General features: G+C 60.9%; 3 protein-coding genes across 3 annotated transcripts; 2 read left to right on the forward strand and 1 right to left on the reverse strand.

The window, feature by feature from the left end:
• Positions 1–1,451: 1,451 nt before the first annotated feature.
• Positions 1,452–3,534, forward strand: LOC306815983 (butyrophilin subfamily 1 member A1-like; the record flags this gene model as incomplete). The annotated part of the gene is given in 3 exon segments (XM_079332488.1): positions 1,452–1,488; positions 1,491–1,565; positions 2,978–3,534. Coding segments are annotated over 3 exon segments (669 nt in total), but the record flags the coding sequence as incomplete, so codon positions are not given.
• A 720-nt stretch (positions 3,535–4,254) lies between these two features.
• LOC306815989 (tripartite motif-containing protein 10-like) lies at positions 4,255–8,059 on the reverse strand. Its single transcript, XM_079332496.1, has 8 exons — positions 7,601–8,059; positions 6,921–7,016; positions 6,573–6,803; positions 6,340–6,362; positions 5,881–5,996; positions 5,545–5,574; positions 4,686–5,276; positions 4,255–4,538 (listed from the first exon to the last, which is right to left on the reverse strand). The coding sequence occupies exons 1-8, from the start codon at positions 8,030–8,032 to the stop codon at positions 4,261–4,263; spliced, it is 1,797 nt and encodes a 598-aa protein (XP_079188622.1). The 5' UTR covers positions 8,033–8,059; the 3' UTR covers positions 4,255–4,260.
• A 2,171-nt stretch (positions 8,060–10,230) lies between these two features.
• Positions 10,231–14,260, forward strand: LOC306815990 (E3 ubiquitin-protein ligase TRIM11-like; the record flags this gene model as incomplete). The annotated part of the gene is made up of 7 exons (XM_079332497.1): positions 10,231–10,649; positions 11,080–11,175; positions 11,616–11,846; positions 12,543–12,730; positions 12,833–12,987; positions 13,112–13,249; positions 13,746–14,260. Exons 1-7 carry the CDS (start codon positions 10,254–10,256, stop codon positions 14,258–14,260), a joined length of 1,719 nt encoding a protein of 572 aa, XP_079188623.1. The 5' UTR covers positions 10,231–10,253.
• Between the last annotated feature and the right edge of the window lie 1,042 nt (positions 14,261–15,302).

The raw sequence follows: 15,302 nt of genomic DNA on the forward strand, positions 1-15,302 counted from the left end.
CCCGGAACCGGCCCGGGGAGCGAAAATTTGGGTTTTAATGGGCAGGGAGCGGCTCCGGGGGTGAAATCCTGGAATTCTGATGAGGAAAAACCGGGAGAGGGGGAGAAGGAGGGGGGACCTGGAGAGCAGGCTCAGCCCAGCCCGGATCCACCCGGGAGGAATTCCAGCCGGGATCCACCCGGGACAGGAGAGGAGGAATTCCAGCCCGGATCCACCCGGGAGGAATTCCAGCCCGGATCCACCCGGGACAGGAGAGGAGGAATTCCAGCCCGGATCCACCCGGGAGGAATTCCAGCCCGGATCCACCCGGGACAGTAGAGGAGGATCCACGGGGAGGAATTCCAGCCCGGATCCACCCGGGACAGGAGAGGAGGATCCACGGGGAGGAATTCCAGCCGGGATCCACCCGGGACAGGAGAGGAGGAATTCCAGCCCGGATCCACCCGGGACAGCGGCCCTGGAGCGCGGAAAGCTGGAGGACCTGGTGGGTGCCACCTGCGGGGACATTTTGGGACTCTCGGGGACATTTTGGGACCCTCGGGGACATTTGGGGACCCTCGGGGACGCCCCTTGGGGGGGAAGGCGCCGCCACCGCGCGGGTTTGGGCAGAACTGGACCGAAATTCGATTCGGGATTTCAATCCGGATTCCGCATTTTCCCACCCCGAGTTTTTAGTTTAAAATCCCCGCTTGGATTTGGGGCTGCGGATTCCGGGGGGATCCTGAGCTCCTCTCGCCCCCGCAGCTGCAGGATCTGAAAAATGAGCTGGAGAAGCGGCAGAAAAAAAACCCCCGAGGTTTCGCGGGCGGACACGGCGGCGCAGGGGCAGGGAGAGAAGAACCAGCAGCCGGTGAGGGAATTCTCCCGTTTTGTGCCTGAAAAGACAAAAAAAAAGGGAATTAAATCTCTTCGGGAGGGCTGGAGGTTCCCTGCGTCCCCCCAAAATTGGCTTTGCTGCGGTTTGGGGGTCTCGGGCTGAGCTGCCTCTCCTCTCTCTCCCCCCAGGATGTGAAAAGCTCCATCAGCAGGTTCGTGGCCTCGCTGGAAATCCTTTCCCGAGAGTTTTCCCAAGGTCGGGGGAGCGCGGAACTCCCGCTCGCGGCTCATCCTCGGTCGGTTTTGGGATGCGCTGATCCACGCGGGGGTTTGGTCCCGAAATCCCAAAATAATTCACAGTTCTTGGCTCTTCTTTCCAGCCCAGTCCTCCCCAAAAATTCCTTCCTTCCTCATTGGAAAAAAAAAAAAATAGAAGTAAAGGAGATGAATCCAACAGGGAATTAAATTTATTGGCCTTTGAGCCTTTTATCTCCTGGATTTTCTAGAGAAAGGCAGAAATTAAAACCCGAAACCTCCCTGGTCGTGCTGAGAAGTGTCGGGGGGTTGGCTGGTTTTATTTATTTTTCATTTATTTGAAATCTATTATTTATTATTTATTTTATTATTATTTTCAGTGTGGGAAAGTGACTTTCCAGCTGCCTGGAGGCGGCTGCGGGGCTGGAAAGAGCGAGTTTGTCACTTCTCGTGGAGGAGCAGCGCCCTGAAGGAAACCCTGAGGAAGCTCCAAGGTACCCAGCAGGAGAAAAACAAATTTAAAAACAAATTTAAACCGAGTTTTGGGAGAGCTGGACGAGCTGAGCTGCCCTTCCCCCGTGGGATAAAAGCTGGAGTAGAAACCTCGCAGGGAGATCCGGGGGGTGGAGGGAGGAAGGGAAAAAGAGAAAATTTGAAAATCGGGGTGGCCCGAGGAGGTTTGCATTAATTTGATTTTATTTCGGCCCAGCCAGCCGGGCAGACTCTGCTCGTTTTCCTCCCACCTCGCCTCTCCCCTCCCTCTCCTCGGTGTTCATTTTTCTGTATTTCTGTTGCCGTTGTTGCTGTGGGGATTTTTGGGGTTAAACTCGGCTTTTTCCGCCTCAAGGACGGCATTCCCATAAAATTGTGGGGCGGTTTTTGAGGGTCTCCCGTGACTCCTTTGGGTCCATTCCCAGGGAAACGCCCTGGGCCGGGGGTTGCCCAAATTTGGGGGGGTTTGATGGTGGCCCAGGTGGCCCAAAGGGGGGGTCCGGCCTAAGAGGGGAAGTCTGACCTAAAAGGGGGGTCTGGCTCAAGAGGGGGGGTCCATCCCAAATTTGGGGTCCATCCCAAGATGGGTCCATCCCAAAAGGGGAGTCCATCCCAAACTGGTGTTCCACCCAAAATTTGGGGTCTATCCAAAAGGAGGGTCCATCCCAAGATGAGTCCATCCCAAAGGGGGGTCCATCCCAAAAAGGGAGTCCACCCCAAATTCGGGGTCCATCCCAAGGGTGATTCATCCCAAGATGGGTCCATCCCGAATTGCTGTTCCACCCCAAATTTGGGTCCATCCCAAGGGTGATCCATCCCAAAGGTGATCCATCCCAAGGCGGGTCCATCCCAAAAGGGGAGTCCATCCCAAACTGGTGTTCCACCCCAAATTCGGGGTCCCTCCCAAGGCGGGTCCATCCCGAATCGCTGTTCCCCCACATTCCGGGTCCATCCCAAGGCGGGTCCATCCCGAATCGCTGTTCCCCCACATTCGGGGTCCATCCCAAGGGTGATCCATCCCGAATCGCTCTTCCCCCACACTCGGGGTCCATCCCAAGGCGGGTCCATCCCGAATCGCTGTTCTCCCACACTCGGGGTCCCTCCCAAGGCGGGTCCATCCCGAATCGCTCTTCCCCCACATTCCGGGTCCATCCCAAGGCGGGTCCATCCCGAATCGCTGTTCCCCCACATTCCGGGTCCATCCCAAGGCGGGTCCATCCCGAATCGCTCTTCCCCCACACTCGGGGTCCATCCCAAGGCGGGTCCATCCCGAATCGCTCTTCCCCCACACTCGGGGTCCATCCCAAGGGTGATCCATCCCGAATCGCTCTTCCCCCACATTCGGGGTCCATCCCAAGGGTGATCCATCCCGAATCGCTGTTCCCCCACACTCGGGGTCCCTCTCCGCCCGCAGCCGCCGTGACCCTGGACCCCGACACGGCGCACCCCGAGCTGGAGGTGTCTGCGGACGGGAAGCGCGTTCGGCGCGGGGCCGCGCCCCGGGCCCTGCCCGACTCGCCCGAGCGCTTCGACTACTGGCCCTTCGTGCTGGGCCAGCAGCGCTTCGCCGCCGGCCGCCACTGCTGGGACGTGGAGGTGGGCGAGGGGGGCGACTGGGCCGTGGGGGTGGCCCGCGAGTCGGTGCGGAGGAAGGGGCGGCTGAGCCTGGGCCCGCAGGGGGGGATTTGGGGGCTGGAGCGCTGGGGGGGGCAGCTGCGGGCGCTGACCGCCCGCAAGGCGACCCCGCTGGCCCCGCGCTGGCCAAACCGCCGGGCGGCCGCGGCCGCGCCGCGCTGGCCCCCGCGCAGGGTCAGCGTGCACCTGGACTGCGCCGGGGGCTCGGTGGCGTTTCTGGACGCCGAGGGGGGGGGGGTCCTGTTCGTGTTCTCGCGCGTGGCTTTCGGCGGGGAGGGGCTGCGGCCCTGGCTCTGGGTGGTGGGGGCGGGGTCCCAGCTGCGCCTGTGCCCCTGAGAGTGTCCCGAGAGTGTCTCCAAAATGTCCCTGAAAGTGTCCCAAAAATGTCCCAAAAGTGTCCCAAAAGTGTCCCTGAAAGTGTCCCGAAAATGTCCCTGAAAGTGTCCCGAAAGTGTCCCGAAAGTGTCCCTGAAAGTGTCCCTGAAAGTGTCCCGAAAATGTCCCTGAAAGTGTCCCGAAAGTGTCCCGAAAGTGTCCCGAAAGTGTCCCAAAAGTGTCCCGAAAATGTCCCAAAAATGTCCCCGAAAGTGTCCCGAAAATGTTCCCGAAAGTGTCCCTGAAAGTGTCCCGAAAATGTCCCTGAAACTGTCCCAAAAGTATCCCTGAAAGTGTCCCAAAAGTGTCCCGAAAATGTCCCAAAAATGTCCCGAAAGTATCCCTGAAAGTGTCCCGAAAATGTCCCTGAAAGTGTCCCAAAAGTGTCCCGAAAGTGTCCCTGAAAGTGTCCCGAAAGTGTCCCTGAAGGTGTCCCTGGTGTCCTGTGCCCCCCTGAATAAATGTCCCTGAAAATTTTCGCTGCTGTCCCGTGTCCCTGGAGAGTGTCCCTGAAAAACATCCCGGCATCCAGGAGCAGCAAAGATCAGAGGGAGAAGAAATTAAACCAAGTAAAATTCGGGTTTTTACTTCATCCAAAGCCGGCGACGAAGGGAGGAAAGGGTTTGGGGCGGCGCAGGACGGGGCGGGACCGACGCGCGCCCCCAGATTTGGGGTGATTTGGGGGGCTCAGGGGCACAGCGCCAGCCGCGAGCCCTCGCCCCACACCAGGAACCAGGGTCGCGCCCTCCGCCCCCCGAACGCGGCCGCCGGGAAGGCGAAGATGAGGCTCCTGCGGTCCGCGTCGAAAAAAGCCACCTGGCCGCGCTCGTAGTCCAGGGCCACCCGCACGGCGCGGGGACAGCGCGCCGGGAACAGCGGGATTCGCTCCCGGGAGCTGAGAGCCCAGAACTGGCCCTGGCACAGCCCCACGGACCACAGCTCCCACCCGGGGGTCCCCGAACCGGCTACGGGGGTCTCTGAACAGGCGCCGGGGGTCTCAGCCCCACTCCCGGGGGTCCCTGTCCCACTCCCGAGGGTCCCAGCCCCACTCCCGGGGATCCCTGTCCCACTCCCGGGGATCCCTGTCCCAGTCTCGGGGGTCCCTGTCCCACTCCCGAGGGTCCCTGTCCCACTCCCGAGGGTCCCTGTCCCAGTTTCGGGGGTCTCAGCCCCACTCCCGGGGGTCCCTGTCCCAGTCTCGGGGGTCCCTGCCCCAGTCTCGGGGGTCCCTGTCCCAGTCTCGGGGGTCTCAGCCCCACTCCCGGGGGTCCCTGTCCCATTCCCGGGGGTCTCCAGCGCCACCCCCAGCGCCCAGGACCCCTCGGGTGCCACCCGCACGTCCCAGCAGCGCCGCCCGGCGGTGACGCTCTCGCGGCCGAGCACCGAGGGGTCGGGTTCGGGTTCGGGTTCCGGTTCCAGTCCCGATTCGGGTCCCGGTTCTAGCCCCGGTTCGGTTCCGGGTTCGGGTTCCGGTCCCGGTTCGGGTTCGGGTCCCGGTTCGGATCCCGGTGCGGATTCGGATCCCGGTTCGGGTTCGTGTCCCGGTTCGGATCCCGGTTCGGGTTCGGGTCCCGGTTCGGATCCCGGTTCGGGTTCGTGTCCCGGTTCGGGTCGGTCCCGGTTCGGTTCCCAGCTGACGCTGCTCCCGTCGGGAGCCACGCGGAGCTGCGGGTGGGCGGTGCGGGGGTCCAGAGTCACGGGCACTGCGGGGGGGGCGGTTCATGGATCGGCCTTCATCGCGCCCTCATCATCATCATCATCATCCATCAATTCTTCATCCCGCCCTCATCATCATCATCATCCTTCATCCCGCCTTCATCTTCCCTTCATCATCCCTTCATCCCCACCCTCATCATCCTCCTTCATCATCCTCCTTCATCACTCTCCCTTCATCATCATCATCCTCCCTCATCCTCCTCCTTCACCATCCCTTCATCCCCGCCCTCATCATCCTCCCCATCCCGGACTCACTTTTCTCGGGCAGCTCGAACACCAGGAGGTCTGAAAAAGGGAGAAATTATTTTTATTGATATAAAATTTTACTGGTGTAAATTTTCGGAGACAACTAAAATAACTAAAATAACAAAAATAACTAAACTAACTAAACTAAACTAACTAAAAAAAAAAAAAACTAAGTGAACTAAACTAAACTAATTAAACTAACTGCAGTAAAATACAGCTCTAAGTAAGCAAGCACAATCCACGATTTCACACGCACGTAATAAGTGTGTAATACACATAAAATCAATCCAATTTATATCCGTAATAAATTAAGTTGATCTCTCCACCCCGGCGCGCTCCCGGTACCTCGGATTCTCCCCAGCGCCTCCTCCAGGGGCAGATTTTCCTCCCTGAAGCGCCGGATTCTCGTTCCCAGCTCCGGGAGCGGCGGCGGCAGCACCGGGGGCTCTTCCTGCCCGAGGCTGCAGCGGGACGGGAGGAGGATGAGGAATTCCGGGAATTTCGGGAATTCCAGGAGTTCCCGAGCCCGGGAATTCCCGCAGAGGAGTTTTGGGGATGGGGTCAGGCCCCTCCATCGGGGATTTGGCCACAAATCGGCCAAAAAAACCCCCCAAAAACCCCAAATTGGCCACAAAACGCCGAAAATTCGGGTCTGAATGCGGCCAAGCCCGAGATCCCAGCCCGGGGCGGGAGGAGGAACTCGGGAAATCCCAAATCCCAGATCCCAAATCCCAAATCCCAGATCCCGAATCCCGAATCCCGAATCCCGAATCCCAGATCCCGAATCCCGAATCCCGCCCGTACCTGCTCAAGGTGCCGCTGAGGTCCTGGAAGGGAGAAAAGGGACTCGGTGAATCTCTAACAAATCACGGGGCCCCCAGAGACCCCCGAGCTTCCCCCCGGCCGTGACCCCCCACTGCCCGGCGGCTGCAGGAAGGTCCTGGCAGGTCACTGCAGGAGGGTCCTGGCAGGTCACTGCAGTAAGGTCCTGGCAGGTCACTGCAGGAGGCACCTGCAGGAAGGTCCTGGCAGCTCACCTTCAGGAAGGTCCTGGCAGGCTGCTCGCACTTCTCCTGCAGCTCCCGGGCGCGCTCCTCCAGCCGGGAGATCTCCTGGGTCAGGCCGGTGGCGGTTTCCTCGTGCGCGCTGCCGATGTCGCGCTCCAGGCGCCGCAGCCGCTCCAGGCGGAGCCGCGACAGCTCCTCCAGGGCGAGGAGCAGCTCCCGGGAACGGGACAGGATCCTGCTCCGCTCCGCCTCGGCCTCCTCCTGCGGGCGGGAGCGCAGCGGGGTGAGTGGGGGGGGAGACACAGCCCCTCCCCAGGGACGATCCCCCCCCCCAAATCCATCGTGGGACCCCCCACTCTTCCTCTCCAGAGCGTTTACCAAATACTCCTGGATTCTCCTCATTTCAGTCTCCCGCAGCTCCAGGAGTTTATCTCTGTCCTCCTTCAGGGTTTGCAGCCGAGCCTGGATTTGCTCCTGAGGGAACGAAAAATAATTTTTATTTTCGAGGTGGGGACAGTTTCACAATGACGCTGTGCGCAGGGCGGTGGGGTGCGAGCAGCTCCGCTTCTCCTCCCGCTCCAGGAAAACATTCCCACTCCAGGAAAAGATTCCCGCTCCTGGAAAACATTCCCGCTCCTGGAAAACATTCCCACTCCAGGAAAAGATTCCCACTCCAGGAAAAGATTCCCGCTCCTGTTTTCCTGTGGATTTGGGGATTGCCCGGAGAGGGGCAGGGCTGGGACCGAGCAAAAGAGCGAGAGCAGAACCGGGGCGCGCGTGTCCTTGTGGTTTTCATCAGGAGCCCCAAACATCCCTTCCCATCATTCGTGTAAGGTTTACATCCTTTCCTATTATTCTTGTGTCGATTAAACAATTATTCTATCCGATTACCGAACAATCATCATATTTAACAATCGTGTTTTTTATCATACGATGGTTACCAGGTTCAGACAAAGCTCAACTTTCGTTCCCAGCCCCACCAGACCCCGGCTTTCTTTCCCCGCCTCGTGCGCAATTCCCGCGGTTTTGGGAGCATTTTAACCCCCTCGTGCCCGTACCTTGTAGAGGCGGGCGGCCTCGGGCAGCGGCAGCACGGTGTGTTGGCGGTGCGCCCGGGACTCGCGGCAGATCGCGCACAGCGCGGCCGCGTCCTCCCGGCAGAAAAGCTCCAGCGGCTCCCGGTGCCGCCGGCAGCCTTCCTCCCCCTCCTCCTCCTCCTCCTCCTCCTCCTCCTCCGGGCCGAGGCGCAGCGCCTGCCCCCGGCTCAGCCGCCGGGCCAGCTCCAGCAGCCGCGCCAGCTCCGGGCTCGGGCGGAGGCTCCGCTCCGGGGCCGCGTCCCGGCACCGCGGGCACGCGAACCCGCCCGTGGGCCACTCCCAGCGGCGCTCGATGCAGGCGCGGCAGAAGTGGTGGCCGCAGTGGATGGACACGGGGTCCCGGAAGAATTCCCGGCAGATGGGGCAGGAGGCCTCGCCCGGGAGCGCGGCCATGCCCGCGGGGTGCGGAGCGGGCCCCGGGGGGCGGGCGGCGGCCAAACCCGCCCTGCGGGGGCCAAACCCGCCCTGCGGGGGCAAAACCCGCCCCTCGGGGGCCAAACCCGCCCTGCGGGGGCAAAACCCGCCCTGTGGGGCCAAACCCGCCCTGCGGGGGCCAAACCCGCCCTGCGGGGGCAAAACCCGCCCCGCGGGGGCAAAACCCGCCCTGCGGGGGCAAAACCCGCCCCTCGGGGGCAAAACCCGCCCCTCGGGGGCAAAACCCTCCCTGCGGCGGCCAAACCCGCCCTGCGGGGGCCAAACCCGCCCTACGGGGGCCAAACCCTCCCTGCGGGATCCAAATCCGCCCCTCGGCGGCCAAACCCACCCTGCGGGAGCCAAACCCCTCCCGGCCTCTCCCCCGGGCCGCGCTGAACCCCCCCGGGCCGCGGAATTCCCGGGAGAGGAGCGAGCATTGGGAAGGGGATCCCGGGGTGAGACCCCACGGAAGAGGGGTGGGAATTTCTGTCTGGGGAATCAGCGCCTGATTTCCGCGATTTCCAGCCAGAATAATTCCTTTATCTGCCGGATGCCTCGAGAGCAAGAGCGGCGAAAAACCCGGCCCTTTTCCTGGCTATGTTTAGATTTTAAAATGTTGTTTATTTAGATTATTTTAATGTAGGGTTTTAAAAATTTATTTAGATTTATTAAAATGTGGATTGAAAAAAATGATTTCTTAACTTTTTGACTTTTTTTAATTCGGATTTTTTTTTTTCCTGGAACGGTGAGGTTGCTCCCAGCTCTGGATCCACCTGCACCTTAAAGCAATTGAACAAAATCTGGCAGTGAAAATCTTGGTTTACTGATTTTCCTTTCCTCTGGCACTGGACAAATCCTTGTCCGTTCAACCCGAGCCTCCAGCTCGCTCCTGAGCCCGCGGCCGGGGGGAATTCACGGTGATAAATCCGGTTCATCAAGGAGGGAAATTGCTCGGAAAGGGGGACCTCGGTCCATCCCAACTCCCCGCACCCCCCAACAAAATAACCGTAGCCCCAGATTAACAAAAAAAAAAAAAAAAAAAAAAAAAAAAAAAAAAAAAAAAAAAAAGGTGTTTTGAGCACGAAGCCGCCCCCCAGGTTTCGGTCTGAGTGTTCCGAGCACAGGAACCCCAAAAAACTCCCGCACAGAATTAACGGCGGGTGAGTTTTGGACCCATTTCCTCAAAAAGGAAAATAAAATAATAAAAAGAAAAGCATCACGAGCGAGTTTCGGTGGCCTCGGCGCGCCGGGGGGGGGCGGGGGCTCCTAGTGGTCCAGGGGGGCTTTCGGAACAAAAGAAAGTTAAAAATAGGAAAGTCTGTGGTCGGCGGCTCAGCCCCGAGCCGTGAGAGAAACGATTTCCTGTGCAAAAGGAGAAGTGAAAGGAACAATAAAAGAGTTTTTAATAGAATGTTCGTAGCTGCACGTACGGGGCTGGGGGTGCTGGGAATTCAGGAATTCACCGGGAATGTTGAATTGTCGGGAATGAGCAGCGCAGGACGGGCCGGGCCGGGAGTTACTCCGAGCTCCGTGCGCACGGCCGCGCCTTCAACTAATGAACTAGGAGTAAATCAAATTGAATGCGTGCCTAAATTAAATTTATGGGTTGATAAAAGTAAAATGAATGAATTGGGAGCAGCGGAACGAGGCCGGTTCGAGCCCCGAGCGGAGCCCCGGGGCCGCCTGGCGCTTTCCCCGGGTGGATTTTGGGAAGAAGGGAGCGAAGGAGGAGTGGGGGATCCCGGCCGAGCCGGAGGAAGTTTAATTTCCATTTAATCTCCTTCGAAGGCGAGGCCGGTGGAGGGGGATTCTCTGTCCCGGTCCGGCTCGGCTGCGGTCCGGAATTAGAACCCGTCCTAAACCCGGTACTAGAGGCCGTCCTAAGCCCGGTATTAGAGGCGGGTTAGTGCTGAACCACGCCTGGCCACGCCCGGCGCTAAGCCCGGCTCATCTCAGCAGCGAATCCGCTCCGGGCCCGCGGCACCGGCGGGAGGCGGAGCGGCCGCGGCGGAACGAGCGGAACCGGCCCGGTGCCGGTTCTGAGCAGGAGGCTGAGCGGCCGCGGCGGAACGAGCGGAACCGGCCCGGTCCCGGTGCCGGTTCTGAGCAGGAGGCGGAGCGGCCGCGGCGGAACGAGCGGAACCGGCCCGGTCCCTGTCCTGATTCCGTTCCCGTTCCCGGTGCCGGTGCCGGTGCCGGCATGGCCCAGCCCCGCTCCCTCCGCGCCTCAGCCTCGTGCCCGCTGTGCCGCGGCCTCTTCCAGGACCCCGTGTCCATCCACTGCGGCCACAACTTCTGCCGCGCCTGCATCGAGCGCTGCTGGGCGCGCTCCCGCGACAGCTTCGCGTGCCCGCGCTGCCGGGACGCGGCCCCGCAGCGGAGCCTCCGCCCGAACCGGGAGCTGGCGGCGCTGATCCGCACGGCGCAGCGGCTCAGCCTGGGCGGGGAGCCCGCGCCGCGCTGCCCCCGGCACGGCGAGGGGCTGAAGCTGTTCTGCGAGCACGAGCGGAGCCCCGTGTGCCGCCGGTGCCGCCTGTCCCCGCAGCACCGCGAGCACCCCGCCCTGCCCATCGAGGAGGCGGCGCAGGAGAGAAAGGTGCGAGCGGGCGGGGTGGGGGGAGGATGAGGATGAGGAGGATGATAATCATAATGGTAATGATAATGATGAGGAGGAAGAGGAGGATGAGGAGTGCAGGTGAGCGAGGTTTTCCTTGCCGAGGTGTGGATTTTTTTCTCCGTTTCCCGTTGGTCTCCGTGCCCATCGAGGGGGCGGCGTAGGAGCGCAAGGTGGGACAGGGGCGGGTGTGCTTGGGGTGAGGGAGGAGGAGGATGATGAAGAGGATGAGGAGGAGGAGCAGGAGGAGCAGGAGGAGGAGAAGGAGGAGGAGGAGGAGGAGGAGGAGTGCAGGTGAGGCAGGTTTTCCTCGCCTTGGATTTTTTTTCTCCGCGTCCCGTCGGTGGCGCCGCGCTCCCCGCGCCCCGGGATGGAGGCTCCGGGACCCACCCGCTGCTTCTCCCCCGCGCAGGAGGAGCTCCAGGCCCAGGCGCGGGTCCTCAGGGACAGGAGGGAGAGGATGGTGGGGCTGAAGGCGGCGGAGGAAGGAAAAAGCCTGGATTTGCTGGTGAGTGACGCCGCGGGATGGATGTTGGGGCGCACCTGAGTTACCTGCGCCCGTCAGCGCCCGCGCGGGGAATTCCTACCCGGGATCCGACCCAAATCTGGGTTTTACCGGGTTACTGCTCACATTCCCAGATCCCCCATTAACAGAGAAAACGGGAATCGCCCGATCCTTTCTGCCTTGTTCTCCCTCTCCCTGATCCCCGCCGCTGACTAATCTGTTTATGGGTTTATTTCGCATCTTCCCTCGTCCAAAGGTCTGGAGCCTTTTGGGTGCAAAGTTTGCGGGCCGTGAGAAAACGCTTTGCTAGCAATCCCCGCCCAGAATTGGAAAAAAAATTAAAATTAAAAAAAAAAAAAAAAAAAGTCGCGATTCTCCCCAGGCTTGTCAAGATGCCGGGAATTGTGTCGGTGACCAGCGCCCCTCAATCCCCTCTGGTGCAGGAGCGCGTGGCCGCGGAGCGGGAGCGGGTCCGGGCCGGGGTGCGGGAGCTGCAGCAGCTGCTGGCGGGGCAGGAGCGGCTCCTGCTGGAGCGCCTGGCCGAGCTGGAGCGGGAGGTGCTGCGGCGGCAGGAGCGCAGCATCGGCCGCCTCTCGGAGCGCATCGCCGCCCTGGGCCGGCAGATCCGCCAGCTGGAGGAAAAGTGCGAGCAGCCGCCCTGGGAGCTGCTGCAGGTGAGACCCGGAGAGCCCCGGGCCACCTGTGGGGCCACCTGTGGGGCCACCGGGGCAGACAGATCCTAAACAGATCCCGGGAGGGGTTTACAGAGCACCTGGAGCACAGCAGGGACACCACCGGCCGGGCCGCGCTTCTCCAATCCCCGTCCAACCTGGAGATACTAAAAATCCTCTTAAAACCAAATTTTTTCCCCCTAAATTCTTCCTTCGGTGCCCACGAAGTCATCCCACTGGTCACCGGGGTTCACCTGTCCAGGTGAGCCCCCCCAAGCCCCTGTGCACAGCAGGAAGCCACCAGAGCTCTCCCTGCCTCAAGATCGCCACCAAAATCCCCGCCTGAGCCCAACTCGGGGCTGGTTCGGTAATTAAACAATCAAATATCAACAAATGCAAACATTGGAATGTCAAAATATTCAAACAGCCAAACATTCAAACACCCAAACACCCAAACACCCCAACAGTCACGTATCCAAATTAGCAGAGGGGCTCATTAGCAGCCTCCACGCCCATCCTGCCGGGGGGATGATGCCCAACTGCTCATCCAGGTTGCCGTGACCTCACCCGGATTCCCGCAGAGCCAGAATCGCCCCTTCAGGCCCAGCAGCGCCCCGGGACCACCCCAGAGCCCCCCAGTTTGCCCGCCGCGGGCTGATCCGTGCCCACCCCTCTGATCCGTGTCTCTCTCCCCCGCAGGACAGCACAGACACCCTCAGCAGGTTCGTGGCTCCTCTCCTGCGCCCCTGCCGCCTTCTTGTCCTTTGTCCCCGCGGCTGGGGGGCTCCAGAACCCCAACAATCGGTGACAGCACACGACCAGGACAGCACAAAGCTCCAGTTTGGTGCTGGGTCAGGTGCTGGGGGCGAAGGCACCTCCAGCTCTGCGTCTGAAAACCTCCCCGCTCCTGGAGGGACGAGCTCTTCCTCCCCAGCCTGTCAGAACCAGGGAGGGGTTAAATTCTGAGCGAGTCCCGCATCCTTTAGCAGACCTGCTCGTGTCCCCTTGGGACGGGGAGGCGGGAAGGAGCAAAGTGGACAAAGAATGTCATTTTTATTCCCTGATTTCCACTGGGAGAAAATCTTCACCGTCAGGAACTCCTCAGCCGTGGCTGGGTCAGCAAATGTTCTCCAGGAGCTCCTTGGTGAGGAGCAGATCCCAAAAACCTCCCCAAAACCCGGGAGGAATGGAATTATAAAATCCTGGAAACTTGGGATGGTTTGGGTAGGAAGGGGCTTTTCGAGTCTCCATTCCCTATTTCTGTGGAGAAAATCTCCGTCTCCTTTGCAGGCTGGAGACACAGAGTGACCCCGAGCCGGGAGAGGCGCCCCCCGAGCCGGCAGAGGAACCCACGGAGCCCCCCCAGGGAAACGCCCCCCTCAGGGAGATGCTGCAGAAATACCGAGGTACGGAAATCCCGGGGGTCGGGGAGGGGGTGGGAGTGCTGGGCCGGTGTCACCTTGGGAAACCGCCCCTGGAAGGGGAAAATCGCAGATACTTCCCGGAAGAGAGGAGATCCATGGGACGCTCCCCAGTGAGCAGCAAAGCCCCCGCACCCCAGAGCCTCACTCCAACCAAATTCCCTTTGATGGGTTTCCACTCTCCCAATCCCTCACGCGGAAATCAAAACATCCCTGGGGCACCCAGATGGGACAAACCCGACCCCAAAACTCCTGAAGGATGACCCAGATGTGCCCATCCCTTCTCCCAATCCCATACACATCAAACCATCTCTGGAGCACCCAGATGGGACAAACCCGACCCCAAAACTCCCGAGGGGCCAGAGCCAGGTGTGCCCATCCTCTCTCCCAATCCCACACACGTCAAACCATCCCTGGAGCACCCAGATGGGACAAACCCGACCCCAAAACTCCAGAAGGGTGAGACCTTCCCTCCCCGCAGCCAGCCTGACCCTGGACCCCGACACGGCGCACCCCCGCCTCTCGCTGTCCGAGGATCTGAAGCGGGTGCGCTGGGGGGAGACCCGCAGCGCCGTCCCCGCGCACCCCAAGCGCTTCGACTCCTCCCGCTGCGTGCTGGGCCAGCAGGGCTTCTCCTCGGGCCGCCACTACTGGGAGGTGCGGGTGGCCCCCGGGGCCGCCTGGGCGCTGGGGGTGGCCCGCGAGTCGGTGGCGAGGAAGGGGCGGCTGCGGGTGCGGCCGGAGCGCGGGGTCTGGGCCGTGGGGCAGTGCGGGAGCCGCTGCCAGGCGCTGGCCTCGCCCAGCGTGCCCCTCCCGCTGCCGCAGCCCCCCGAGGTGCTGGGGGTGCTGCTGGACTACGAGGGGGGCCGGGTGGCGTTCTGGGACCCGCGCGGCGCCGCGCCCGTGTTCGCCTTCCCCGCCGCGTCCTTCGGGGGGGAGCGGCTGCTGCCGCTGCTGTGCCTGGGCAGGGGCTGCGAGCTGGCGCTGTGCCCCTGAGCCCGGCCCGAATAAACCGGGGCCAGCCGCGCCGCAAGCCTTGGCAGTGAAACACAATCGTGTCTTCTCCTTTCTTTAGCGGCGTGTTTAATTTCAGAGCTGTGTATTCCGGTTTGTGCGAGCCCCAAGGCTCTTATGGTTAACGCGAATCTTTTATCGATTGTCACACTGGAAAAGCAACCCGGGTGTGCGGGAAAAAGCCGGTCTCCTGGATAGCAAATCAATATGACTGTGCAGAAGACGATTTATTGTTTGTATTTCACCCCAATTTGGGTCAGATCCCGGGGTTTATTTGGGTCAGATCTGGGGTTTATTTGGACCATACCCTGGGGTTTACTGGGGTCAGACCCCGGATTTTATTGGAGTCAGACCCTGGGGTTTATTTGGGTCAGACCCCGGGGTTTACTAGGGTCACGTTCTGGGGTTTATTGGGGTCACGTTCTGGGGTTTACTGGGGTCACGTTCTGGGGTTTATTGGGGTCACGTTCTGGGATTTATTGGGGTCACGTTCTGGGGTTTATTGGGCTCAGACCCCCGGGGTTTGCTGGGGTCACGTTCTGGGGTTTACTGGGGTCACGTTCTGGGGTTTATTGGGGTCACGTTCTGGGGTTTTCTGGGGTCACGTTCTGGGGTTTATTGGGCTCAGACCCCCGGGGTTTATTGGGGTCACGTTCTGGGGTTTATTGGGGTCACGTTCTGGGGTTTATTGGGGTCACGTTCTGGGGTTTTCTGGGGTCACGTTCTGGGGTTTATTTGGCTCAGACCCCCGGGGTTTATTTGGATCAGACCCCCGGGGTTCATTGGGGTCGGACTCCGGGGTTTCTTGGGGTCACGTTCTGGGGTTTACTGGGGTCACGTTCTGGGGTTTATTGGGGTCACGTTCTGGGGTTTACTGGGGTCACGTTCTGGGGTTCTGGGGTTCATTCTCCGGGGTGTTTTGGGGTCGGGTCTCATTCAGGATCCAGTCCCGGGACCCGTTTGGGGTCCCACCCCGGAATCCATCGCCTGTTCCCTTTTCGCAATGCAGGCTGGGGGGGTTTCT

This window comes from Erithacus rubecula (assembly GCF_903797595.1).
Source record: "Erithacus rubecula genome assembly, contig: scaffold_322_arrow_ctg1, whole genome shotgun sequence".
Taxonomy (NCBI): domain Eukaryota; kingdom Metazoa; phylum Chordata; class Aves; order Passeriformes; family Muscicapidae; genus Erithacus; species Erithacus rubecula.